This window comes from Lepisma saccharinum, chromosome 27, assembly GCF_977018435.1.
Source record: "Lepisma saccharinum chromosome 27, izLepSacc3.1, whole genome shotgun sequence".
Classification (NCBI taxonomy): Eukaryota; Metazoa; Arthropoda; class Insecta; order Zygentoma; family Lepismatidae; genus Lepisma; species Lepisma saccharinum.
Window position 1 is genome coordinate 32,150,738 of NC_139255.1, and position 27,531 is coordinate 32,178,268.

The 27,531-nt window shown below is 38.1% G+C and overlaps 1 protein-coding gene across 6 annotated transcripts; it reads left to right on the forward strand.

Annotated features, from left to right (window-relative positions):
• Window positions 1–1,654: 1,654 nt before the first annotated feature.
• LOC145980121 (uncharacterized) lies at window positions 1,655–27,531 on the forward strand. Of its 6 annotated transcripts, none has more exons than XM_083113129.1 (5): window positions 1,655–1,873; window positions 6,224–6,450; window positions 7,806–8,506; window positions 17,740–17,820; window positions 26,501–27,531. In XM_083113129.1, the coding sequence occupies exons 3-5, from the start codon at window positions 7,806–7,808 to the stop codon at window positions 27,432–27,434; spliced, it is 1,716 nt and encodes a 571-aa protein (XP_082969255.1). In that variant the 5' UTR covers window positions 1,655–1,873; window positions 6,224–6,450; the 3' UTR covers window positions 27,435–27,531. The 6 variants fall into 6 exon arrangements, with proteins under 6 accessions (XP_082969255.1, XP_082969254.1, XP_082969258.1 ...); XM_083113132.1 differs by lacking the exons at window positions 1,655–1,873; window positions 6,224–6,450 and adding exons at window positions 2,653–3,077; window positions 3,342–3,413; XM_083113128.1 differs by lacking the exon at window positions 6,224–6,450 and having other exon boundaries at window positions 1,656–1,873.

Consider the following 27,531-nt stretch of genomic DNA (forward strand, 5'->3'; position numbering starts at 1 on the left):
CTCGCCCCCCGCTGCAATGGTTGAAAGCCCAGGCTTTCAGATCCCCCAGTCTATCTCCTATAGGACAGATAGGAGATTGGTTTCTCATAATTTTTTTGTAAATCCTCTAAGGAACACAGGGTAAAATTTTCTACTTATGTTCTCTGTATTTACACAACCTTTTACACGTTGTACAATATGTGCGTATGTATAATATGGGATGTAGTTTTATTATTTATGAAATGGGAACGTGTTATGTGCAGACAATAATGTTATGCTTTCTTTCTTTTTTTCTTTTTCAAATATGGAATATATAATGATTAAATTACAAATATGTGCTCAGGCTCTCTCTGACTCTCGTTTTAGTAGTGTTTTATTTAAATATACTACTCTTGGTCTCTAAAAGTCATAAATACGGATGTATTTATTTGGGCAAGAGAACGCGTGTTCATATTGTTGTTGGTTTGGTTTATTTTACTTCGCTTTTCTGCCACATTTGGTTATCGCGAAAATGAGGATTGAGTGATAATATGATGAAATTGGTTAAGGGACATGAACAATTCAGGCCAGGATTCGAACCCGTGATGAGTGCGCATTCTTGTCCTATGTGTTGCAGTGAATAATGAAATAATTTGGAATGAAAAATGTATCTCAGAACTCAAAAAGTCAAATGAATATCATTGAAGAAACTACAAAAAAGTGTGTTGTGTTCTGTTACCTGTCACCAAATCAACCAAGCGTGGGGGAGTGGTTATCACAGCGCGCTACGACACCAGAAGTTCCGGGTTCGAACCCCGACCCGGGCATGGGCGTTCCCTGTGCTCGTCCCTTCATCAATTTCATCGTATCATCTTCGCAATTAACCAAATGTGACAAAAAAGCGACGCTAAGTAACAAAAATGAAATCAAATCATTGATTGATTGCTCAATTTGGTTTATTTTACTTCGCTTTTCCGCCACCTTTGGTACGACAAAATTGATTAAGGGACACACACAAAGAACACAAATGGCCAATCCGAGATTCGAACCCAGGATCTCTGGCTTAGAGTCAAATCAAATAGTTTTTTTATTTTCGAATGTGGGTGGGGGTTACGTGTACTTTTCTCTAGTACTCATTCATAATTTTGCAATCTTTTCCTGTTATTGACATTCTTCTTTTTTGTAGGAATACTGGCCCTAAAGGGAGGAGGGGTGTGTGACCCACACCAACCCCTCCCCCTTGAGCACGCAACTGACTGCTACCCCAAGTGTCGACGTCACCGCACGTCACTGGCGATTTTTCTATCGAGCAGATTAGCAACACTGGTTCTCCCGTCCTTCTGCGCCGATCGCGGCAGAAATATCTGGGTTTGACTATACCCGAAAAATAGGATTTGGCCGGGCAAAAGAGAACTTCTGGTAACCCTAAACGACTTGCGTCGCTGAACCGGTTACAGCGAGCCCACATGTATTTTTCACTCAAAGTGTACGCCCCCGACCCTAATAGTGGAGTCGCCTGCTGCTACGTCACTTCACTTCCGTCAGGGATCTTCTCCTGCGCGGTCATACGGGTAGATATTAGAATGTGTAATTGCTCATGAATGTCGCCTTGGCCTGGTGAATGGCTATTATAGACTGTAAACATTCTAGTCTAGAGCTTGGTGTTTAATATTTGGGTATTGCAACACTGTCGTTTCGTCTCTTCTCACGTGGCTTCATATTCAAGCGATGCATTCAGTGTGTACAAAAAATAAAAAAAAACGTGAAGCAAAACCTATTTCTAATCTGTGCTTGGATACGTGCTGGGGTTTAGGCCTTGGGGCTGTACTTGGGGTTTAGGTTTACTTATGCCCAGCAAAAGGTCCATAGCACAAAAGTTACGTCGCGAACGCGAAAAGCAGAAACGAACGAATATGTAAGTTCTAAATTATATTCCTCATAGAACGTTACGTTTGAGATTAGCTGTGTTTTTCTTCACTGGCACTTTACTTGCGTTCCCATATGAATTCCCTTATTACTAACTTTATTATTATAATCATAGACCTTATACATTGGCCCATGTTATAATTATCAACTGCGGTACGTAATGTTTTGTACGTAATTTTAACGTTTTCCGACCTTATAGTAGTATTACACTGCAAAATTATTATTTATTCACCGCACAACGCTGTAGAAACTTCCTGTCTCTTAACATAAATACACCCCAAATATATTATTAATTGCAAGAGAAAGAAAGCTTACAAGCCTAACCCAATAATGTCATTTGGAACGACTTAAGATGACCGGACCCCTCTCCGATTTTCTTCATATTTGGCATACTCACTAATTGAGGCCTCCAAATCATGAATCTGAAGTTAAAAGGTAAAATTTAAGGGTACCAGTTAGATATGCCGGAGACACATTTAACTCGTTTATTTTCAAATAAAAATCATTTCTAATTACCTCATATGCATAGCGACACATTTTTCAAGTTGGGATCACTTTTTTTCCATGAAAAAAGCGTTATTTTTAACATTATAATTATTTATTTGTCGTTGCTAATTCGGCGGCCAAATCTTGACTCACGTTGTCTGTCATCAGCTGATGTGCAGTGTTTCATTCCAAACCTATGAATCTATAAATGCTGCACAAGCTATTCACTAAATGTTTTTAATCGAAAATTGTTCCACAAACCATTCACGGACGGTTAGGTTAGGAAAATTTAGAAAAATAAATTTAAACAAAAAAAAACAATTTTCGTACACATATAGAGCCACTTCCCATCCCGTGCAATGTGTAGCTTACATATACTAGAACATTTAGGACATTCCATTTCTTCCTTCACGATTCCATGTTCAATTAAAAAATCTCATGGGTCTTCAATATCCGGGAACATTTTCACAACGCAACCTTGACACGTCATCTTGTCAAACTACCGCGTGATTGCTACACTGACAGGGTGTTACATAACCGAACGCACGGAACATTTGATTCACGTAGTCGACGGCAATGGTGGCATGAGCTATCGTGCAACGGAGATGCATGAATGACTAAAAATACCTTACTTACAGGCCAAATAAGTTGCACGATTCGAAAAAACAATTTCCCCGGCTTCAAAAAGTCCACAAGAACTCAATTCCGTAAGTACTTTCTCATCTTTTCTCCTGTAAATTTCAAGAAATGTGTCTCCGGCTTATCTAATCGTTACCAATTTAAGTATCCCCGAAACAAATTTCTTCAAATTTACAGGAAAAATTACTTACAGAATGCAGTTTCTTTAGAATTGTGGAAGTTCGGGGGAAGTGTTTTCTCGTATTGTTCTTCAATTTTGCCAGTAAATCATCTATTTTTCGATATAAATGTGTGACCAATGCATGAAAGCTCTTGCATCCATTTACTTCCAGGTGGATGTAGCCTGTGTGTGTGACGTAATCCCGGTCAGTGTTTCCAAACACGTGTTTTTGTAACTGAAGAAGGTACGTTTCCGCAAATGGTTTGTGGGGCTATGCGAGAATGGTGTGTGGGGCTACGCATATTTTTTCAAAACAAATTTTTAACTTGTAACCTATACGTGACTCTACCTAACCTAACCTTACCGGAAATGGTTCGTGGGGCTACATAGGTATTTTTTGGTGGAGTGGGGTGGAAACACTGCATGCCGACTACGGAAGTGAAACTGTGACCGCCATTTAGCATGTTACTGAAGGGAAAAAGAAACTAACAAAACTTACTTCAGAATCGAAAATATAGATTATTTCCGTGAAAAAAAATGAAATGGCACCTTCAAGAATCCTTAGGAATGCAGAATATGTAAGTACCTATGTGAAAAAGAAGAAAATAAAGAAATTTCAGGCATTTCGGGTATACTTAACATTTAATCATGCCTTTAACAGGGAGTCTATAGAGAAAGATGGAGCGGAGTGGAGGCGGGGCCACGTTAGCGGTTGGGGACTGTATGTCAATTACCCCAGGGGCGAGCCCGGAATCGGTGGGAAATTTGGACTCAAAAATTTCAAACGAAGGTATTTTTTTGTTTAAATTTCCCACCGATTCCGGGATGGATAGCCCCAAAAAACCATTCACGGAATGTTCCGCAAAACAAATAGCTAAGTACAAATGTCAAAAATTGACGAAACTAAGAAGTTATATGTGTCCGAAGGATAGTAAACTGTTACCAATTGCAAAATAAGCGAAGATAAAGAGTTAGTTTTCGGAATGGAAACCGTAGATTTTCGCGAAATTTTTTGTTTCACAATGAAATATATATAATCGTGATACTACCACACCAAATTTTAACTATGTTTGCCTAACCTAACCACACGTCAATAGTTCGTGGGGCTAGCGTCAATGGTTCGCAATTATTTTGCAATTTCTAGATCCTGTTACTACCACGACACCAAATTTTAACCATGTCGAACGGATTGCTACATTTTTACAGAAGAAACTACTTACTTTAATCAATTTCTCTGATGTTGTGGAAGTTCGTGTGTTTTCTTTGATCGTTTAAGCTTTCTGACCCAGAATTCCTTTTTCTTTCCTGAGAAATATTTCCAACATGCAGAGGCGATTGCTGCCATTTCCTTGCTATTTGCCTGCGTTCGATGACGTAACCCAGTGTCAGTGTTTCCAAACACGCTTTTTATTTCCTGAAATTGAAAACCATCTGTTCGATACATAGTGGCTGTTTATGTCGTAAACCCTTTTTAATTATTTTTTTAACTGTGTTTGCCTAACCTAACCTTATCGTGCATGGTTTGTGGAGGTGTTTTCTCCCTTCCTTTAATTTATTCGGCCAGTAAATCATGTATTTTTCGACATTGTGTCTCCGATGCACGAAAGCTCTTGCCTCCATTACCTTCCACTACGTGAATCAGATGTTCCATGCATTTGATGACATAACCCCCGGTCAATGTTTCCAACCATGCCATTGTTTTGCAAGAAGATGGCAATTTTAACTATGTTTGCCTTACCTAACCTAACCTTGCCGTGCATGGTTCATGGGGCTATTTATAAATGGTTTGTGGAGCTATCCATGCATGGTTCGTGGGGCTATCTGTAAATGATGTGTGAGGCTATGCATGCATGGTTCATGGGGTTTTTCGAACACAGGAAAAAATACAAAATCAGTAACACGAAAGTAGGTATTTTTCGGTGAAGAAGATTGGAAACACTGCATACCCACTGATGATCGACAACGCTAGTCAACCTGTGGCTGCCATATTGCATGTTACGGAAGCGAAAAAACAACGAAGAATAATTACTTGATATGTCGAAAATATAAATTATTTTCGTTTATAAAGCAAAATCCCACCTTTAACAATCTTTCGCAATGCAGAATCGGTAAGTACGAATATTAAAAATCACTGAATACATGAGTTAGAGACGTTTCTCGGAGATTGAAATTTTAATGATTACTTAACTTGCTTAGCAAGTGCAAGAGCGTTTCCATTTGCATATTACATAATAATACAGTAAATGTTACTGTTAAGTGATTTTTATTCTTGCTGATGTTTCACCCTGTTTTTAACTTTACACTACCAAGATATATGCACAATAGAGTGCTGCATGGAGAGGATTTTGCTCAAGCGTCAAATAGTTTGCACAGACAACACTGGATAGCGAACAGAATTGAGAGCTTCTTTGCGTGAACAAATAACGCTCGAACAGGCAAGATGAGCGGTATGCACTCAAAACCCAGTAGTACTTGCATAACCGTAATTTGTCTGTGGAAGTATGCCCTCAAATATGAATCGTGAATTGAAAGATGCAGTGAAATTGAAACTTAAGTGAACGTAGTCATCATCTCCATGTTAAAATGTAGTTTAGTCTCTCTTACCAATACACAGTGATATATGAAAATGAAATAGATAATTGAGGGCTGATAGCTACTACCAAGGCAGATATTTTACATACATGTGTATGATTATTGTCACATTGAAATGATATTCCATAATATGTATGTATGTGTAATCATATATGGGCCTGTATGATACTCTTATAACACAGGTACATTGAAGAACAACAATTGTATAAAATAATTCTTTAATGGCTGCTTTAAAAAGAAACACTTCTATCTTCTACTTTGTTATAATATTGTTGCCTTTATCTTTTGTAATGGACAAAAGTTATGTCTTTTTCATCTCATTGTATTATTGCCTCATGTAAAATGTGTACATGCAGTACATTGAAATGTTGAGTATATTAAAGAATTTCAGCCACTGAAGAAACAGAAGTTCTTAATAATATTAATTGTTCTATGTAGTAATAGCATACGAGTTTATTTTAGGTTGCATACGCATGCATATATTTCCTATGATGATAAAACACATATATTGGCACGCACATTCAGCTGGACCCAAAATGAAGGATATGAATTTATGGAAGTAGCAGTTTGCTTTATAAGATGAGGCTAATCAGAATAGAAGAAACAGTTAAAGTTGGAATCCAAATCACTGAAAATACACTGTGGAATAAACTCAAGATATCCCATGCATCAGATGTGGTAAGATACGAGTAAGTTCACTTTGTATATCTACGGGTTCGATATCCAGTAGAGGGATTTTTAAACTGAGGTTCAGTCCTGATTAGCCTTCTTGTGCGTAAAGTGGACTTAATAAAAAAACAACAATGAAACAAACTATCTTTATCAAGGCTAATCAGAATGAAAGAACTGCAATATGCTGCCACCATCATATCTAGTAACAATATTTTACCAAAACGTGACAAGATTTAACCAATATCGATGGTTTTCAGTTCAAAATTCAGTGTTGAAAAATAGCAAAGTAAATTTTCACTCTCTCCTTTATTTGATGAATAAACTTGATCCATTTGGAGAACTTACATATTTTTGTGATAAAAAATGAAAAGTAACAAAGGCAAACTGATGTGGATAGTTTTTGTTTAACCTGGCAGGGCACAAGGATGCATACTGGGTAAAAACACACAGAAGAAAGTTGCTTCTTATATCTGAATTTTAATTGTTTTAAAGCATGTAAATAGTAATACCTTTGATTAATGTAATTTTATTAATTTTGAACATTTTCATTGAATCATTCAATTGATAAAAAAAAGGGAGAAAAACGGAACATGTTGAAACACCAAACAGAAATCTATGAGCACGTGTTGGGTGAAATTTACCCAGTTTTTTTTTTTACGACCCTGCGAGTGGAAATACCAAAATAACTAACAGCCGATTCAAGGTCCTGGCACTCTGAAGGGTTCACTGGAAATGTACTGAGAAGGGTGGCCTCAGACAATCATCAGGAGGTAATCATAATATATATACAGTAAAACCTCATTAATCCGGATGCCAATAAGCCGGACTTCGCTTAATCCAGACAGGAAAAAAAAAGATTGCAAGATTTGACTTCTAGCCAACAGTCGCCGGGCACATCATCATAATATGGGTATCGCATATGATGAACTGCATTGCCATATTGCTTTACGTTTTACTGTACTGTATAGTGTATTTAGGCCTATGCCCTTTAAATACACCTTAATAAATGTGTTTTGTTGCTATAAACATAGTTTTAATGCACTTTCTACTGTTCTTTTAGGTTATTTCAGTTAATCTGGACTTTCGTTAAACCGGTCAACTTATCCCCCCCATTAGTCCGGATTAATGAGGTTTTACTGTATTTCAGAATCGGCTGGGTAATATTTAACTGAAAAGGGTCAGGACAGTGTAAATTTTCTTTGATTCTATTTTTGAAACTAAGGTAGCTTTTACGAAAACTAAGGGAAAACACAATGGTTCTTGATATATATATATATTTTGCATCAGGAGAAAACTGATCATGCTGACCTTACAGAAGGAATCCTTAACTTGGTGGTGTACCAGTAGTCTGTATTCATGCTTTTATTTGCAGATGCCTCAACGTTGCTGTGTGCTGGGATGCAAATCCAATTACTGCAGCACCCTCAAAAATGAAGGTCCCATACCAACATTTTCATTTTCCAAAGAGGAAGGTTTAAGGAAAGCATGGATACAGGCCATCCCGAACAAGGGTCCCATCTGCACCAAGATTTCTGCTGTGTGTTCGAAACATTTTGATCCTTCGGAAATAATTAAATCGGAAGTATATATTGATTCTTCTGATAATAAATGCTGCGTTGACCTTACTTATCCAAAATTAGTGGATGGAGCGGTGCCACATATATTCAAGAAACTCCCGCAGCCTTCATTGAGATCTAAGAGAAATCGCCATAATATGACTGTGTTGCGACTGAAGTTCTTACAGAAACCGGGAAGGGAAGTCGGTGCATTTTTGTCCGTTGATTCTATTGAAAGTTTTGATGAATTTGTGAATGGGATTCCTATGAAGCTTAAACTTGGTAAATGGAACATGAAAGTAACGAACGATGGTGTATATTTTTATTTATTGAACATTGATTATGAAAATGATAACGGGAACGGAGTATTCACAATATGTAGTGTAAGAGTGAACTCCAAGATGATTGTGTCTGTTGATGCGGATAATCATCGTGTGGCGGCAAGTGATTTGAAATGGATACTACCGTCTAACTTGAAATTGAGCCTGTGGTCTCAGATTGTGAACCTATTGGCCAGGTATGTTCATGCAAATAGTCACAAATGATTGCATCCTGTGTGTGTGTGTTTTTTATATTGTACAGAATGACATAACTGTCGAAAAAAGACTGTGATAATTTTCACTTGAATTTGTTGATCCATTCATTCTCATAGCAGTGTAAGGGGTGACCTTCTGGTAAGGCACCCAAAAGCAGTGGCCACCCGCACAATGTGACAGGTGGGTGGGGTGTGGTTTAGGAGCCCTGGAATGTTCTCTGTGTGGTCCTAAGAAATTCAATAGTGTCACTTATAAAGCTATTTACGAAATAGATTTGGGTCAACAATGACACTATTTGAATTCCAAATTCTTTGACGGGAGCACTAAATAAGACTCTGATCTTATTTTTTCTTGTCGATAGAGTTAGGTTTGTTGTAGGAGTCAACGGCCACCACAAGTATTTTCATGACTGTTCTTCTTCTTTTTTTAAAAAAAATATGTGGGAGGTTGTCGAGTGGATACTCAGTAACATGTTTTGGTAATGATCAGTAGTGTACTGGCCCAACCAGAGGGACCACGGCATTTTGACATATGGGACTCGTCTGAAATGCCATATTTACTTATTTGCTTGCAGATGGCCATCGATAGGATTCCCTTCCCTTATATCCTTATCGTGTTCTTTCCAACGTATACCGATACTTCTGCCGGTTTGTCCAACGTATTCTTTTTTGCATTGGCATTTAATCTTATATATCCCTGTTTTCCCTTCTTCATTTTTTTCCTTTTTCCCTCCTCCTTTTTTATAACTGGTAAAATATTTCTCTAAGCTCCTGGGTGTTTTCATCCCACATTTAATACCAAATTCTTTCCCTGTTCTTTCTATCTTCTGAGACACTCCTGTAAAGTATGGGGTAGCCACGTATCTATATTTCATTACCTCCTCATTTTTATTACTAACATTACTGTTTTCTTTACTTTCTTGTTTAGAATATATCCTTCTTGCTTTGTGTAAATTTTTCCTCATTTCCATACCCATTTTTCCTACCTACGTTATAGATCCAGTCTATTTCCCTTTTAAACTCTCTTTACTATTACATAATCTGATAGCACGTATGAAGAAGTTTAGGGAGACATTATATTTAATCCTACTGGCGTGGGCAGATTCCTTACTAATGTACATTTTTCCCTCTAGGGGCTTATGGAAGATGCCAGTTCCTATTTCTGTATCTATTTTGTGAATCTCTAAGTCTAGGAAGGTAATTTTATTATCCTTCATATTTTCCCTAGTAAATTTGATTCTTGCTTCTTGATCTAGATTTTTATATAAACTGTCCAAACTTCCTTCTTTCCCGATAACTAAAATGTCTTCCACGTATCTCCCATAAAATTTAACCTTACTCTCTAATGTATTCAATGCTGAACGTAAGTAAATATATAACGTAAGTTATATATTTTTTTATTTATAGTACATAAAGTGAGTAAGGTGTACATAACCTGAAAAATGATTACGCAAAAGCATCGATTACTTTGTTAAACTTGATTTTTTGGGCTCTATTATTTTTCAGTTTAAAGTAAAGCCATATCACTAAGATGTTCCTGACTCATCTCTGCTTTTGCTACTGTGAGAGGAACAGTAAGTTGTGTGTGTGTTGCCAATCTCGGCGATAGGAGAAATTAAAAATCAGGATCCAGTTGTCCTATTTTTATTGCTGGTGACTGTACATGAAACAAGCCGTTCACTTATAAGGATAACTGGAAGTCAATGAACTATGGTGTATCACAAGAATATGAGCAAGCTCTTTCACATCATTCAAGTTTTTTATCTTGTGTTTGAAACAACTTTTTGATAATATTTGTGACTGAAATAAAGGTTTGGAAATGTTTTTGTAAATTTTGAAGGTTCTTTGCGAAGTTCAGTGTCTATAGATCTTAACAAAATGAAGGTTGCAGTGGCCGTGACCATCAAACACAGGAAAGATGGCAAAATGAGGGCTGAATACTGAAAAAAGTAAACGTGATCACGCCATTGGAAGGTTGTATCACTTTCTATGTGTGTACAACTGCTTTTGTGCATTTAAAACAATTGTCCAGTTGTGACTATCATCGGGGAAAATATTGATACGTTTTACCAGCTCTCTTGGTTGGCAAGTCTTTGGACAGAGTTTGTCAAAGTGCTTCTTTACCTTTTTGATTCTTTTGTCAGATAATTCACTTCATTTCCTTCTACTTGGAACATATACTTACCATTTCAACAAGTGATTAAAATGATCCCCGAAGCTCTGTCATTTCTAAGAGAGCATTCCGTAAGAGATCGTATGCAGGCATATCAAGAGAGTCTGCTTGTAATGACTTAGAAGTGATATTCATCTGCTCCAAGACTTTACACTGAGCAGTTAATATTAAAGTTAAACTGAAAGATTCAATTCTCCCCCGAAGGCCAATAGCCCCACTTTTTTCATTTGGCTTCCTTGCTTGTTAATACGAGGCGTATTCGTAAAGTAAGTACCGTTTGCAAATATTGCCGCTGTAGCGATGCAGTCGCGACCGTGTGAGTTCTCGCTGACGTCCTTCATCAGTTAGTTAGCCACAGGCACGCGTGGGAGCAGGTCATGCTTTTTCTTCGTAGTTTTCTGAAGGTTTGAAGTGTTCAAGAAAATCAATCGGCCCGCCGACTGTAAAGTCCGGTCTGTGATTTGTTTTCTCAATGCAAGAATGGTTAAATTCTTGCCTCGAGGACAGACCCCCAACAAAGATGCCTGCTGTGACACATTAATCCGGCTGCGTCGTGCAATTCAAAACAAAAGACGCAGAATGCTTAGCGAAGACATGTGTTGCTTCACGACAATGCTCGTCCGCATACGGCCCAACAAACTCAAAATTTCATCACGTCATTCGGCTGGGAACAATTTGTTCATCCGCCAACAGCACTGACTTGGCACCAAGTGACTACCATCTCTTTCTTCATCTGAAGAAGAAGTTTCTTGCTGGTCAGCATTTCGACGAGGATGACCATGTTGAAGCAGCAGTGCATGGATGGCTTTCGTCACAGGTGGGAACATTCTATGATGATGGGATACAAAAACTAGTGCCACGCTACGACAAATGCTTGAACAATGGTGGAAACTACATAGAAAAGTAGTTTAAGGTCTGTAGAATGCAATGCAAATAAAAAAGGTTACGAAACTATTTTACTTTTTTTTTTACACCCTTTCGGTACTTACTTTCCAAATACGCCTCGTACATTCAATCTTCATGGTCCCAACGCAGTGAAATGCTATAAAAATTACCTCGATTTTACATTTTCCTGCATTTTAAGTTTTTCCAGTTTGGTCCCCTGAAAAACGTAAAAATCGAGGTTCCACTTTACTACTACCAAGAAATATGAATTACATGCCAGTTAAAGGCGAGAACTCATCTTGCTTTTGTTAGTTACTGCAAATTTTTCTTAACTGGCCTTCTGGTAGGGGTTATTAACAATAACAACTTTTCTTCGTTTAAAAAAATATAGACCTGGAAAATAATATAAATAGACCTGGACAAACCTGTAAAAAACCTGGAATTTAAAAACAGACATTTAGTAGACACCCTGATTAAGTGTTTTGAGAGTTGGGTTCGACTTATTTCTTGTTCAAAATTTTAACTCTTGCCATCGCAGAATACTGTTACTATATATATATATATATATATATATATATATATATATATATATATATATATATATATATATATATATAATATAGACATCATTCTGAACTGTTACAAAAACGTGGTTCTTTCCCAGTTACCTTCTACAGAATTAACAACCAAATTTAAATTATGACTAACGCAATTTTGAGGTGCAAGTTGTTGGGTTATTTTTTGTACTTAAACCGATTTCCCGGCCAGTGTTCCAATCCTTACTTAATTGTTTTAAAACCTTCATAATTTTAGCCTGCTGGCATTCTTTGCTTAGCTTTTGGAAATCGTGGCATAATTACTGCAGACGTGCAACTATATGAAACCACCAGCTTTGAGCCTCAAATTTCCCTTTTCTTCTTCCACTTGTTTATCAGAGATTGAGACCATCCTGATTTAGTTTCCAGAAGCTACTGCACTGATACATAGGTTCATAACAAAATGTGGAAATGCAGGCCCCCAATATTTTATTTTGAGGGGGCACACAGGAAACTGCACTATACCATTGCCCATAGCTCAACCTCATTTCCTCGTAGTACACCCCGGTAACTGCTTTTTGCAGGCCGATGCTGGCACATGGATGCACAGCCAGGATAATCCTCTGTGGAGTTCTTTTGTCCCTTTTTTTCCCTGTGTGTACTGAAGCCCCTTTACAACAAACACCACCCTGGAACAGATAGTGTTTGTTATGAAAGGAACCACTGGAAAAAGCAATTGCTAGCAGTTACTGAGTACTGTACTGCAATTTCTGTGATAATGAGCAAGTATCATGGAACAGGAAATAAGGGTGGCTGTCTGCTTAGATATCAACATTTAAGAATATATGCAGTGGACATCAGGCTCACCAGTACCACTAATCACAATTGTAAATTCAATCAATAATATGATTGTTCCAAATATGTGCTTATTTAGTACTTTTTACACATAAAATGTATCTGAATTTGAAATATATGTTCATTTTTTTAACCGAAGGCAACCAACCTAACCACACTAACTGAGTGTTGCAAGTTACAAGTGTTAGATAGGCCTACATTCTGACTTGGACACCATGTAAAAATCTTGAAATACTAAGGGCACTGTGAAAGAAAAAAATTGGGAACCCCTGACATAGGCCAGGTTTTTTTTTATTATGGGGTGGTGGAAAGTGGGTTTACTCCTCCAACATGAGTTCGGCCAATACCCAGCCAGTGCTACTGCGCTGTTGCCAAACTAACTGCTAGTGCAAGGGAAGGACAGAAAATTCGCGATTATTTTGATAATGCATGCACAGTGTATATGAGTACAGTGAAATAATATAGTGAATATTTCTACACAGGATTAGAATATCATATCACTGTACCATATACGAGAAACCTATACCTGAAAGAAACTTGAAGGTATTTATTCATCAACGCTCTCGTTGTCTTCCTTGGTCTCCGTGTCACTGATTTCACTCATTTCCGAGTCACGGCTGTATGCAACGGAAATTCATGGGACTTGGACAGTCAGGTTCAAAATGTATTTCCCCATCTTACGATGAACCTTAAAGTGGCGAGTTTTATGAAAAGTTCTTGCGCGCAAGAAAAATACACAACACTGCTTTTAACTTCCGCACCGCAGTCTCCTAACTGTACAACGTTGCACTCCTGCCATTGGCTGATCGCCACGCAAACCCTCTGCGTGGGCCCGCCCGATAACGGTTCTAAAAGCATGCATCGTATAGCTCACTGTTATATTGGACTACTTGCTAGTCAGTCTGCTTCTCAAAACTGTTGGCCCAATGCTGAGTTTTATTCTGAGTGTCCACGACTTTCGTGCTTTAACCTCCACCCTCGTTGTTTTGTCCTTTTAGTTGGTGTAGGGGTGGACATGGGGGAAGTTGAGGTCACTAATGGAATGTTAGAAATTGGCGAAGCACCATGTCAACTTAGTATTTTGCCTGCATAAGTTTTTATCTTGAGTCTTTACCAGAACATGGGTGTTTCACTGTGGCTATTCTTTATGCTTGTTTCTTATTGTTAGTGTTCCTCAGTAATACAGTTATCAAAAGAGAGGAAGGTAAGTCTACGTGAATAAATGCACATTCAAATGCAGAGATGAACAGTAATATTTGTTGTCGTTGCAGTCTTTTTCCTTCTGTTGGAATTGTTAATGCTAACTGCAGGGTTGCTACGCATCTGGAAAACAGGGAAATGTCAGGGAATTTTGCAGATTGTCTGGAATTTATGTCCATTTTGGAGTCTGCACGAGAAAAAGTTGCAAAATGAACAAGCGGTTCACTTCCACTTCTGCATTCGGTTCTTGTGATTCCACTCCCAAAAGAGATTCAGTTTAGAAACTTGTTTCTTTTGTTCTTATGATTCTCAGTTTTGTGCAAATTTATGGTTCCTTCGAATTTCTGTGAAAAAAAGAAAATCATTTTTATAATATTAGAAAAATATCAAATTAAACTTGATAACTAAAGTACATTGACAATATGATAATAATCATCGGAAAGTTGGTGAAGATGAAGTTATCGTCTTATTATTTTATAGATCTTAGTCTTGTTGGCATTTCCTATAGAATTTCTATGTGCAACAAAAATTTCTCCACATGCTGTGTACTTATAAATGTAAGCAAAAAAAAAGCATAATTTTCTACGACACTATATATCCACCAGAAAATGAAAAATTGTGTATGGTTTATGAACTTTTTCTGTTTGTTTTTATATTGTGGAGATCTGTTATGGTGAAATAATGTACCTCTGTTACCTTAGCCTGAAGGCTAGATGCACATGATTGTAGCACCCAAAACATTTGATGCCGATTGTAATTTTACATTTTACTCTTCGAATTTTCACGTGGTCTTGTGTGTGTAGAATGAAATTTGCTTAAAAAAAAAGTTTAGTGAATATTCATAATAATTAACAGATTATATATTGAATTGAAAAACACAAGGTTCAAAAGCAAAAATCATGACTGGAAAACTTTCATTTTTGTACTGGAAAACCTGGAAATGTCAGGGAATTTCCTAATAGAAAAATCGTAGCTACCCTGTAATTGTCAACATGCGTGTAAATTGAATATGCACTTTGTCATGATGTGAAGTTGTGTGATTAGTTTCCAAGCAAAAATTGAATTCAGTGCCTGTTTAGAATTGAAACACAATTTCACGAAACTTTATTTTCTGCATGCCAACCTCTGTGGCAGAATGGTTAGCACAGTGTGCTACAATGCTACAAGACCTGGGTTCTAATCGTGGCTTGGGTGTGGGTGTTACGAGGGTCACTATTCATATTTTGAGCCTAACAATGAAAAAACAGGAATTTGGCATTGAAAACTGCTTTATTGTTTTTCGAAGTATTCTCCTTTATGGTCAATACACTTTTGCATTCGTTCGAACCATTTGTCAAAGCAGTTTTTCCAATCTTTGAGACACCTCCATAGTATGGTTTTTGAACGCATCAATGGCGTCTTCCGCCGACGAAAATCGTTGTCCATGCAATTTATTCTTGACATTCGGGAACAAGAAGAAGTCATTGGGTGCCAAATCAGGACTGTACAGTGGATGACCCATCAATTCGATTTTTTGACTGTTGTTAGACGAGATGTGTGACAGCTGGCATTGTCTTGATGAAGAATGATCCGACGGCGTTTGTTTGTTTTCCGTATTTGACCGAAGACCTCTGGCAAACAAATTGTTGTGTACCATTCAGAGTTGACCGTTCTACGTTCCTCTAAAGGCACAGTTGCCACATGACCAGTTTTCCCGAAAAAACAGGCGACCATTTGTTTCGATGTGCTTTGAGCGTGAACAACTTTTGTTGGATTGGGTTAATCTTGAAACACCCATACAGTCGACTGCTGTTTACGTTCCGTTCATATGCATATATCCATGATTTGTCACCTGTTAGAATCTTATATACGTCTTTTGAAGCACCACGATTGTATTTATTGAGCATTTGTTTGCACCAATTGACGCGAGCGTCTTTTTGAGTTTTTGTCAAATTGTGTTGGATCCAACGAGAACATACCTTTCTCACAGCTAAATGATCATGTAATATTTTATATATGCTGGTGGAACTAATGCCTATGGTTGCCTCAATCTCACAGTATGTCACATGACGATCTTGCAGTATTAGGTTTTGCACAGCATCAATGTTTTCTTGAACAACAACTGATTTTGGACGACCTTAGCGAATCTCGTCGGTGAGCGAATGGCGGCCACGATTAAATTCGTTATACCAGCGTTTCACAGTGGCAAAGGATGGGGCTACATCGCCAAATGTGGAAGTAAGTTGATCGATGCACTCTTGTCTTGATAATCCACGTCGAAAATCGTAAAAAAATCATCGCACGAAAATGTTGACGAGTTAATTCCATTTTATTGTTGTCGCGCAATCTCCAAGGCAACATAAACAACACAAATGAAGCTATTGACAAAACATTTGAAGTACGTTATGGTCAATAATGCGAGACGATTCCGTGCAAACGTCAAATCGCGCCTAACTTCAATCAGTGTTGCCAAGCCTCAAAATATAAATAGTGGCCCTCGTATTTAGCCGAAAGTGCAGAAAAGGAAAGTAAAAATAAACTCAACCAATCAATAATGTTCTGCATGTTTATATGCTTATTTATAATCATATTGAAATTTGAAGCCAGAAGATTCATGTTGTTCTATTTTCATTAACCAAAAATATTGTAATTAGACGTAAGTAAGTTACTTACTTTTTCTGTGAAACTTACTTCTAAAGGTTCTATTAAATTCGGTGGCCTCTGCCACCATCCGCTTGGGAACTCTTTGCTTCACTATCATGGAAATTAATAGAACCTCTACAATTAAGTGTCACAGAAGAAGTTAGTAACTCATATCTAATCTAATTATTATGAACAGAAGTTTAGGTGGTTAATATTTGTTAGTTTACTTCATGTGTGGCATTTAGCCAAATGGTTAGTGCTCTTGACTTTTGTGCAAGCAGTCCAGGATGAGATTCCTGTCAGGAACTCCAAAATGTCAGTGTTAATATAATTCCATGAGAACAATAGAAGTTAATTCTTGTTCAGAAATCCAGGTAAAAAAACCTTCGGACAGATTTTGGCCCACAATGAACTTGTGAATCATAGAAAGCTGTGAGGTATGGACTAGGTTGGCTCAAGGTGCAATTCAAGCCACTATGAGTACAGGAACCCCATTTTGATTTCATTTTCATAAAGAAAATAGGAAGATATAATGATTTTACTCCATTTCCGTATCAATCATAGCATCTTAAATATTTTACGTTGTTGCCTTGTAATCAATGGGTCGTGGGTTCAGTACCTGGTGGAGGCACACAGTGGTTCGGATTCCACTTTAAACTGTAGGTCCAGTCCCAATTAGCCTTACTGTGCATGAAGAGGAATTAAAACCAACTCATTCGTATTGCACGACTGAAATTTATTTCCTCTAGAAATTGGACCCTTCCATTAGAATATGGTATCGTAAGTGCTATTGAAGAAGTAATCCAAACATTTCACATACAAGCCGTAACTTAAAACTTAATGCATGAATTTTTGAATCAGTGCCATATATTTCTGTGTGTATATGTATAATTTTAAATACTATATATACATTTTTATTAATTCACTTTTTTTCTATTTTGTAGAGAAAGGAACATTGCGAGTGATGTTGAGGTACCTTTTCCACAGAGACAGGAGGAAGATACTGCAGTGTTGCGAACTATACGGTAAGTGCAAATTCTTTTCGTGCCACATTTTGTATTAGAAATCATATTTCATAGTAGTAATATCTAGAACATATTAAATGCATTCCATGCCAAAAACCTGAATTCTGTAGGCAACTTACAAGGGATAGTGAAATTAAAACCTTAAAAGTATAACAAAAATTACAGGACAGACGGTAAACAGCTCAAATTTACCTGAGATATCTACTGTTATTTACGAAACTACATCAAGGTTGCAACACTGATCAAGTGAGCTTTACAACACCATTTTTGTCATTTTAAAGATGGCGCCTTCTGCATACAAATGCACCAGCAAAGAGCAGTCGTTCCTTGTCCTCCGGAAGCCTAAAACTTAGACATTTCTATGGCAAATGAAAATTCAATGTGTGTATGCATGCTTACCGTGCCAGCCAGTGTACAAATAGAGGAGGAAGTTCAACAATGGCATGAGTCTGCATGGAGATGGGTGGAAAGACTTTCGCAGTGGCTCAAAGTGACTGCACATAGATTTCAAATATTCTTCTTCTTGAGGTATACAGGCACTAACTTAGACTTTAAAAAAAATATATGTGGATCGGCAATTGGTCTATTCTAAATTGCATCAAACTTGTGCAACCCTACACGCAGAAACCTACTACAGTAGTTAGAAAACAAAAACAAATTAAGGTTTTGATTTGACTCATGTGATATAAAGAGCTGATTTTTCAAGATATAGAAATTCATTGCAGTTTTCAAACCTAGGGATATTTTTTAAAATGTATTTTCTGAGAACGAATCTTGAGCTCGTGACTATTTCTGACAAGAAGAATAAAGAATATATGAATATGTAAAAATGGAAGGAATAACACCACCATGGGTGTCTGCGGAAATATTTGGGGGGGGGGGGTCAGGGCATTGATAAAACTTGAATAGTATAAATAACCTTAATAGAAAGTATTATAATGGCTATGCTTATCATTATTATTATAATACAAGGGGCATACTGAAAATAATGAGCAACAATTTTTCATGAACAGAGTTTTGGTTTTATTAAAGAAAACATACTACATGATAATCTACAGACTTTTCTTTACTTTTCAACAAATTCTCCATTTCTTTGTACACATTTTCCCCACCTTTCTGGAAGCTTGAAAATATCCTTACAGTTGAACTCCGTTCCAGTTGCTTGAAGATAGTTGCTCCGTTCCAGTTGCTGAGTGTACAGTATCATGTTGAAGAATGATTTTCTTTTTAGAATGTTTATCCCGCAATGCACGATGGAACTTGTGAAGTGTTTGGATATAATGGCGAGCATTTATGGTTCAAGAAATTCAACCAGAATGCACCCCTTGTAACGATTGATAAATTTTTGGTAAACTTCTTTATTATTCAAATTACTTTTCGATAGCCCTCATATAAATTCTTTTGTAATCTAATCTTTTTGAATGTATATTTTATCCTTGTTAAAATTGTAACGCAGTTTCTGCCAAGCGAAAAAGAATGCAAAGCAAGTTGAAGCTTGCATTCTTTTTCTTTCTTATCAACAATGGATTCTTTTTCGTTCGGCGCTGTGCGGTTTTGTAAGTTTTGCTGCATTGTGTCCGATATGCTTTTTCAACGCTAAAAATAACTTTCCATGTGTCTAAATCTTTTATTCAGGGTATAGAATTGCGCAATCCCGCGAGTATAAATACCAGCAGTTTCGCTGGCAAAATAATCAGTATATCAGTATATTCCGGAATCTTTAGGTGATTAAATCGCTTGTCGAGGTCCAGGGCTGGGAGAATACGGGCGTTGTGTGGGGAGTGGCTGGTCAGCTCTCCCTTCCACAATGTCCGAGGTTTTCCGTAAGCCACCTTTCAGGATTTGTGCTGGTCAGCATGATCCTTAAAGGGGATTTTGGCAGGCTTATAAATAATTAATTTATATATAAATATTTAATCTTAATAATATAAACTTTTAAATTATTCATAAATTTTAAATTCTGTCGAAGTTGGCACTGGTCAGTGTGGCTCCGATGTAAATTCAAATTAAATAAATTAGGCTCATCAAAGATATACATCCTTCTCGTCAAGTTAATTTTTATTCTAAATCATTCTGAATTCACCTGGTCAGGAGGTTCAATTAAATAAATTTGATTCTTTTTTAGTTTAATCCGAGAGCATACCTCTGGTCAGAGGGTGTCTTTTAAATCTGATAGCTTATATAGTTTACGGGTCCGTTTTAAAGTCTGAGTATCCGGAAAGTTGAGGAAGGTTTATTGGTTTCTCTTATTTAGGTTTATATTAGATGTATTTTTGAAACCGGTCAAGTATATGTTTTTCTAGACATTCATTTAATTTAAAAGTCTATTGTTTTGCTTTTGCAATGTGAGTAGCCAAAAAGGGTAGACATAGAGTCCCCTATTATGTTAAGGAATTCCACGTGGACATTTGTAATTTGTGGCCGAGATATGGCTTTGATATTGGGTAGAGAAAGGCTCCCCTTATATTTTGTTGTGAATGTTTTTGGAGGTTGACCCTGAAGATGGTAGTTTACCTCATGAGTTCTAGAGAACATAATGCAGATGTGAAAATATGACAGAAGCACGAATAGAAATTTACGGAAAGATGTTATGCAAATTTTTCCTTGGTTTTGGTTAATAGTAATTTTGTCGACCTTTAGTTAATAATTTGTTACCTGTTTATTGAAACCAAGCTACAGCTGTGTTAGTTCTATGATGGGATGTGGACATGTTATATAAGAGAGTGCTCTCTGGGTTTTATGTTTACTCAATAGAAAGTTTTGACTATAATATGGAAGTTGTAATGATCTAAATTTTATCTTTTGGCATGGTTGTAGTTTTTCTTTTGATCAGAAGTTTGTATATTTTTCTTTTAACCTAACTATGTGGGAATTGTGAATATTGGAAATTTGAGATGTAAATAAATTTGTAATCGTTAATGGGTATTTCCTTATAGTAAATTTGGTTTATAAGTACAAATTAACTGGCCTCCTTTTGGTTTGATGAAGTGTTCCGCTGTCACTGGTCAGTGAGGCGGAGGCTTTATCAATCCATAAGATGTCAGTTTAGATTATGCTGATTTCGCTCGCGACTCGCATGCGTATCCTCACTGGTCAGTGGGATGTGGGTGCGATTACGATGGAAGTTTAAGCGTAAGGAAGGTTACCTACTTTAGAGTTAAGGTTCTTGGTTAAGTAAACATTTTTTTTTTTTTTTTTAATATTCAAAAGCAGACCCTTACCCGAACTTTGGGATGCGGACTCTCATGCCCCGCCGGAAATGAGAATTAGTCGTGGTATATATTATAACAGAAAGATAATTGGTAGGCAGCGACGCCCGGTCTTGGTCTTCCGAGGGGACCAAGCCGGTGTGTCGTGTGCCTTGGCAATGGGCGGTCGACCTTGTTTGTTGCACCCTCTGTGTTCCAGAAGATGTTGCCTATAACTTTGCCAGCAGACGTCACTGTCTTGGCCTTATTTTTTGCTGGCAATGTAGAATGGTACCATTCCATGTTCTGCTGCTTTGTTTCCAGTTCATATAGATGGAACCAGCTTTCATCACCAGTCACAATACTGAATAAAATACCATCGCCCTCCTTGCGATATCTCTGAAGAAGTTCTTGAGCGGTGTTTTTTCGCTGCACCTTGTGGTCTGCCGTCAATAAACATGGGACCCAGCAGCAACAAATTTTTCCTGCACTGCCCTGTGTCCTATATCAAGTACTGCTGCAATTGTATCCACATTGACCCGTCTGTCTTCTTTAAAGATGTTGTGAACTCTTTCCATGTTGTGTTCCATGTAGGCAGTTCGGGGGCAACCGCTCTGAGGCTGATCTTTGATGCTCGTGTTTCTTAAAATCTGGTGAAAGATGTTCTTTAACGTCTTTAAAATGCTTTACCCATCTTCTAGCACTGCTAGCACCCATGCATACATCTCTATATGTTCGCTGAAGTCTATACTGAATTTCAGCAGCAGGAATTCCCTCTATAACAAGGAATTCAACAGAGCACATTTTGGAAACGAAACATTACTGTCAGCCATTTTGAAACAACTGCATGCGCTCACACGATCAAAGCTAATGACGTCAAACTACCTCGATGCATTCAGTAAAGTCTGTATTTTGTGATGATATATTGATGTATACTGTTTTTGGTAGGGTACTTTTATTATTATCTGGGCTAACTATATTTATAGCTGGGGTTGTTTGCATGTATTGGTGGATTCTGGTTTTGAAAAATTATTGTTCATTACTTTCAGTATGCCCCTCGTACAATATTAACATCATATTCAAAGGGTGACTGTGTTGGGGGTGTTCCTGAGAGAAATCTGCAAGACATAAGCAGAGGTTGAATCTAGGTAGGGTCAACAATTTTCAGATCTAACTTATCCAGTTCCAAAGGTACTCAAATCTGGAACCCAGAACTGGGTATGTGTGTCTGGTTCCTGGAACCAAGTACCCAGGCCCATTATTACCTGCTATCCGGATATTTAAGGGCTTGAATCTGGCCATCCCTAATACATAGATACCCTGCATCAACATTCTCAAAACATTCCTGGGGTTAATACAGAAGGTCGTTTCACGTCCATGGTAACAAAGTTAGAACCCACCTCACCTTAAGAAAATCTGTGATGCAACCATTGGTGGTGCTCCACGTGATACCCCTGTCTTGCAGCAATGGCCCTGCAGCGGAGTTTCCATTGGATAAGACTGCGTTGAAGAACACATTGGTCCAAACGATCCCATTCCTCCTGACAAGCTTTCCAAATACCCTCAATTGTGCGGGGCCGTCTGCTTCCCAAGGCTCGTTTCAACAACGGAAAAAACCCACAGAAATCCATAGGAGAGGCATCGGGGGATTTCACAGGAATGTCTGTAAAGGGGATTGCATGAATGCCCGTTTCATGTGCCATCCGATCCATGTATGCCTGAGTGGACTTTGCCGTATGACTGGATGCCTTGTCCTCGTGGATTACAACGCGAGATGTGTCGCTGCCATAGAGAGAAGGGATATCATGTCTGTAAAGTGGATCCAAAATATTCGTCTGGTAATAGGCTGCATTTATTTTAGCCTTTTTGTCCACTCTGTGCAGTCAAAGTTTGCCGTTATAGCAGTAACCACCAACAACCATGAACCCACGTGGAAAATTTTCAGTACATTCTCGTACCCACTCAGATCGACCTCTTGCATCACGTGGACGATAGTAGATGGCCCTTTTTTTATCACATCCCGACAGATACACCCATGCTTCATCCAGGGACACCACATACTTCCAGCGGTCCCCAGCCAGCTGGCGTTCGTAGAGCTTCCGACTGTTGGTCTTCCTCTCCTGGACATGTGAGGCACGCAGCTTATGAACTTGAGCCTTGTGCTTCCGCACAAGTTGTAAATCTTGGGCTATGATGCGATTTACAGTTGCAGGGGAACATTGCACTGCCTGTGCAATCGCTCTTTGCGTTGCAGGGTTTTCACGTCGCACCAAGGATCTCACTTTCCGCACAACATCAGGGGAACGCTTGGGCTTCCAATATGTCCGAGGCCCACTTTGACTGGTTCGAGCAACTAATACGGTGCAAGCTCTATGGCAATTCAACACTGCGTTGATGCCCTTCTTTGACACGTGGAAGGCTTTCGCCTGGCACTGTTTAATTATCTGGCTATAACTATAACCAACGTCAGAAAGGACACAGATGTACCCCCCCCCCCAAAGACTGAAATTTTCGGTGCCATATAAACACTCACTCTCACACCAACCATCTTCTTTGCAAGTCAACACACAGTACTTTCGTCCTATCGGCTCTGGCTGCTCTGTGCTGTGCCTATGTGCTGTTCCCTGGTCATCGAAATCGTTGCCATCGACATGAAACAACCTTCTGTAATAGCTGAAAAAATTGTTATTTTTTCATTGACTTGCCACCTCACATTAAAACTAGAGGGGCAACAGGTCATGATATTAATGGCCATTTGTGAAACAAGAAATGATTTCTAACTTTGTTTCCAAACTGTTCGTTGGGCACCCACATAATGTAGAATGAAAAAAAGTCCATGTAGAGTTATGTGTATAAAGGCCGGTTTTCCAATGTACAGTTAAGGTTCATGTTAGCACGTAACTGGAAGTTTGTGAAAATTTTGGTTTTACAATGTACAGTTAGCTTGTAACTGGAACTCTGGTGGCGATTATCTTTACTGCTACTTCTTCTTGCAGTTACCAGCCTAACTGGAAGTTACTGAGCCACATGGCTGCCTCGTGCAGCTATCGAAGTTCCACACTCGCAACTTCACTCAGATTAAACAAGATATGATTCATAAAACTGTTAAATTGGTACAGAAGAAGACTTGTTTTGTTTGTCAGAGCTTACCAATGTCCATGCAAATATGGAAATTAAGCAGCGTAGTTGCTAGAATTTGCTTGATGAAGTTGTGACCGGGATATCCCATCTACCAGGCGAGACAATCTCCAAACACTAATTTGGTGCAGTGGTACCACCTTTTGGAGCGTGTTGTTTTGTAATACGAGTTTTGAGTCCTGGTCACGGATCTTTTTTTTTTCTTTCTTGTCAATTATTTATTATGTGTGTTGCCTTCAATTCATGCTTTATTGTTGAATGATCTTCTCGGGGAAATATTACAGTGAATTTTAAAATTATTTTTATTCATACCTTCATATTTCTAGAACTTGACCTATAAAGCATGCTCACTAACATGTTAATTTTTTGCTCAACAAACATGCAAGAGAGGTACAAAGCATGGAGTCAAATTTACAATATCTGCATATTAATAGTGTTTATATCAATAGACAGGTATTATTAATGTTTTGACTTTCGAGTTTTTCAAGAGTTATTCTACAACAAAGTATCTGCGCTTACTCATAAAAGCATTTTCCCCACACGGAATTGAATTGACCTTTATTGGAAGAAAGCCAAATCTGTAGTGCTTGCTTTTGTTAATTTATTTCGTAAGCATACAGAATGGATATGCAGCCATTGTTCCAATCGTTTCTGATGCAATAATGTGCTTTCGAGCGGGGCGCGCTTGTAGTTCTATATTTAAACACCAGCCTGTGTGTCAACCGACGTGGTTTGAAACTATACTATAGTGCGCGTCAAATCTCCTGCATATGGCGATAGCCAATAGCAGCGCACTGCAGCGGTGCCATGTCGAAATCTCACACGGAAAGAGACAGCGAAACGCCTTGTCACGGAGAGCACGGAACATTAGATAATATAACATATAATAAACATAATGGGAGAAAAGAACATACCTGATTAGGGACTGCATAATTATTTCAATATTCTCAAGGTGGAAGTTGTAGAGCCTTTGTAAGATATTTTGTCCCGTAAAGAGTACGTTATCTTTTTGGTAGTAGAAAATTCGCCACGATCGTAAATTTCAAAGACTGTTCTACGAACTACGTCTTTTTTCAAAGTCATCTAAATTTGTCGTTCTTTTCGGTATATTAATGTGCTTTCTAGTCTAGGTTATTGAAACATTGGAGCAGGCCCCGATCCACATTGTTTTGCCCCCGAACATATCCGAGAAACGGTAGCTTGATTCACACCACACGCTTGAGCTGTTAGATCCTGGCACTTCTTAAAGTCAATTTTACTTCTTTGTTCGTCACTCGAACACTTTTTTTTTTTAAAAAAAATGTACACCTGAAAAATCACCTGTCGTGCCTGGCTTCGTACAACACTGTATTTTTCCCTCTTCTCTCGCCATCACTACCACTTGGTTTACTCAACGACATGCTGCACACACCCACTAAACACATGAAAAAAAAAAACGAACAATGACGGTATCCTCTTCGTCAACTTCTTCTGCCATCACTGGGAACGAACGTGCCCTGTTCCCTTAGCTAATCGGAAAGTTTCAGAATGCAACAGGAACGAAGGGAGAGCAAAAAGGATACAATGCAAATACGTTTATAATAACATTGCTTCTACAGAGGGAACGGTATAAGCTACAATCATGCTTGTTTTTCGTACATACTCGCAAATTCATTATCTTTCCATCTGTTGAACTACTGACACTTGAAATAATCTATTTATATCCGAGCGCCAGGTACACGATTTAGTAGCGAGGTGAAACAGCTTCTGAACTAGGCAACGCTGCACGTCCGTGATTCGCTGGTGCTGTTCAGTCGTTCAAGGTCATATGCAGGAGATTTGACGCGCACTCTAATAGATTGCGCGCAGATCGATTCCCTATTTTTCTGCACTTCGGCATTACCAACATACCATTTTGGACTACAAAGTTAGGATTTGCTAACTGCCACATTGATATAGGCATATCCGTGTAAGAATAAATATCTTGTAATTTAGTGCAAAATTCTGTCATTTTGTTATAATTTCTAAAGATAATCTCCATGCCCTACTTTTTTAATACAGTAAGTAAATGTCTAAATATGCAATTTCTTTTGCACTGCAGTCATTCGAAACATGCATTTATATAGGTTGTCAATGATCCATTCAGGTTCTTCAAGGACCATTGGAATTTTATATCGGAACTTATCGGTATCGACCAAAATTTCATATTGGCCCATCCCTACTATTCATTCGCATTATATCAGTTATAAATCAACAAAACTGAATCTACCTTGACAACAAACAAGTCTTGATATTCTGTCACCATATATGATATCTTACAGGCTGTAGATGACCAAGAAATCTCATGATAACAAGTTTTTTCTTTCTCTCCATAGGAAAGGTAGAGCATCTTCTACTCATTGTCAACCAAAAGGTGAAGTGGATCTCATGAAAGAACCAGAATTTATCGATGTTTCTGAGGTTCCATATGCATATAACATCTCTTTGCCTGTTATACATGATGATGGGAGTCCTGATGAACAAGAAGCTTCTTTTATGGCGGTTCAGATGAATGCTTTAGTGAAGGAAGAAAGTCCTATCTATGATGCTGATGCGAATGACCCTAGTACGTTTAGTGAAGAAACATTTGTTAAATGTGAAAGTGAGGTAAGTGGTGAGTACAGTGGTAATGACGATGATGCATTTTGTGCAAATATTGCAAGAATTATTAAAACTCTGTCTCCAGAAGCTAAAGTTTTAGCCAAAACCAGAATCCAGCAGGTTTTATTTGAGGTTCAGTATTCAAGTGAATTGGCAGGAAATGATCAGATGGATCCTGATAGGTCGTTGTATCAATCTGGGGTTACAACACAAAATAACCCACTAAGTGGTATGGCACAAGTTGTTCATAATATTTCTGATGTGCCTGAACAATATTCAACATTGTCTGTTCCACCAAGATCAGCTTCATCAGAATGTTTTGGTATCAGCAGAACACAAGAGGACGATGGTTTACGTCGAAAATCTTGTCCTCAACCACGCTCAAAATCTCTTTCTCCACAGCCACTTCCTGATGAATGTGAGGAAATGGAATTCTGTAGGAAAGTTGTGTCTCACATGAAGCAGTTGTCCACGGTCGGTTCAGCGTTAGTTAAAGCAAAGATCAAGGAATTAGTGAACAGTATGGTTTACACGGAAGCACTGAACCATGCCAAAGATATTCCTGTGATTCCTCCACCTGTAGTCACTCCTGTTCTTCCATCCTTTCATACAATTACTTCAGGGGTCCAAGTGGACACAAGCGAAACTTCTTTTAGCACAAGGCGATAGTACGTTCCAGTGAGGTAAGACTTTATATAATATTGCAGTAAATTGTGTATTTGTGTGTATGTCAACAAATTGTGATTAAAGTACCTGAAATATAAGT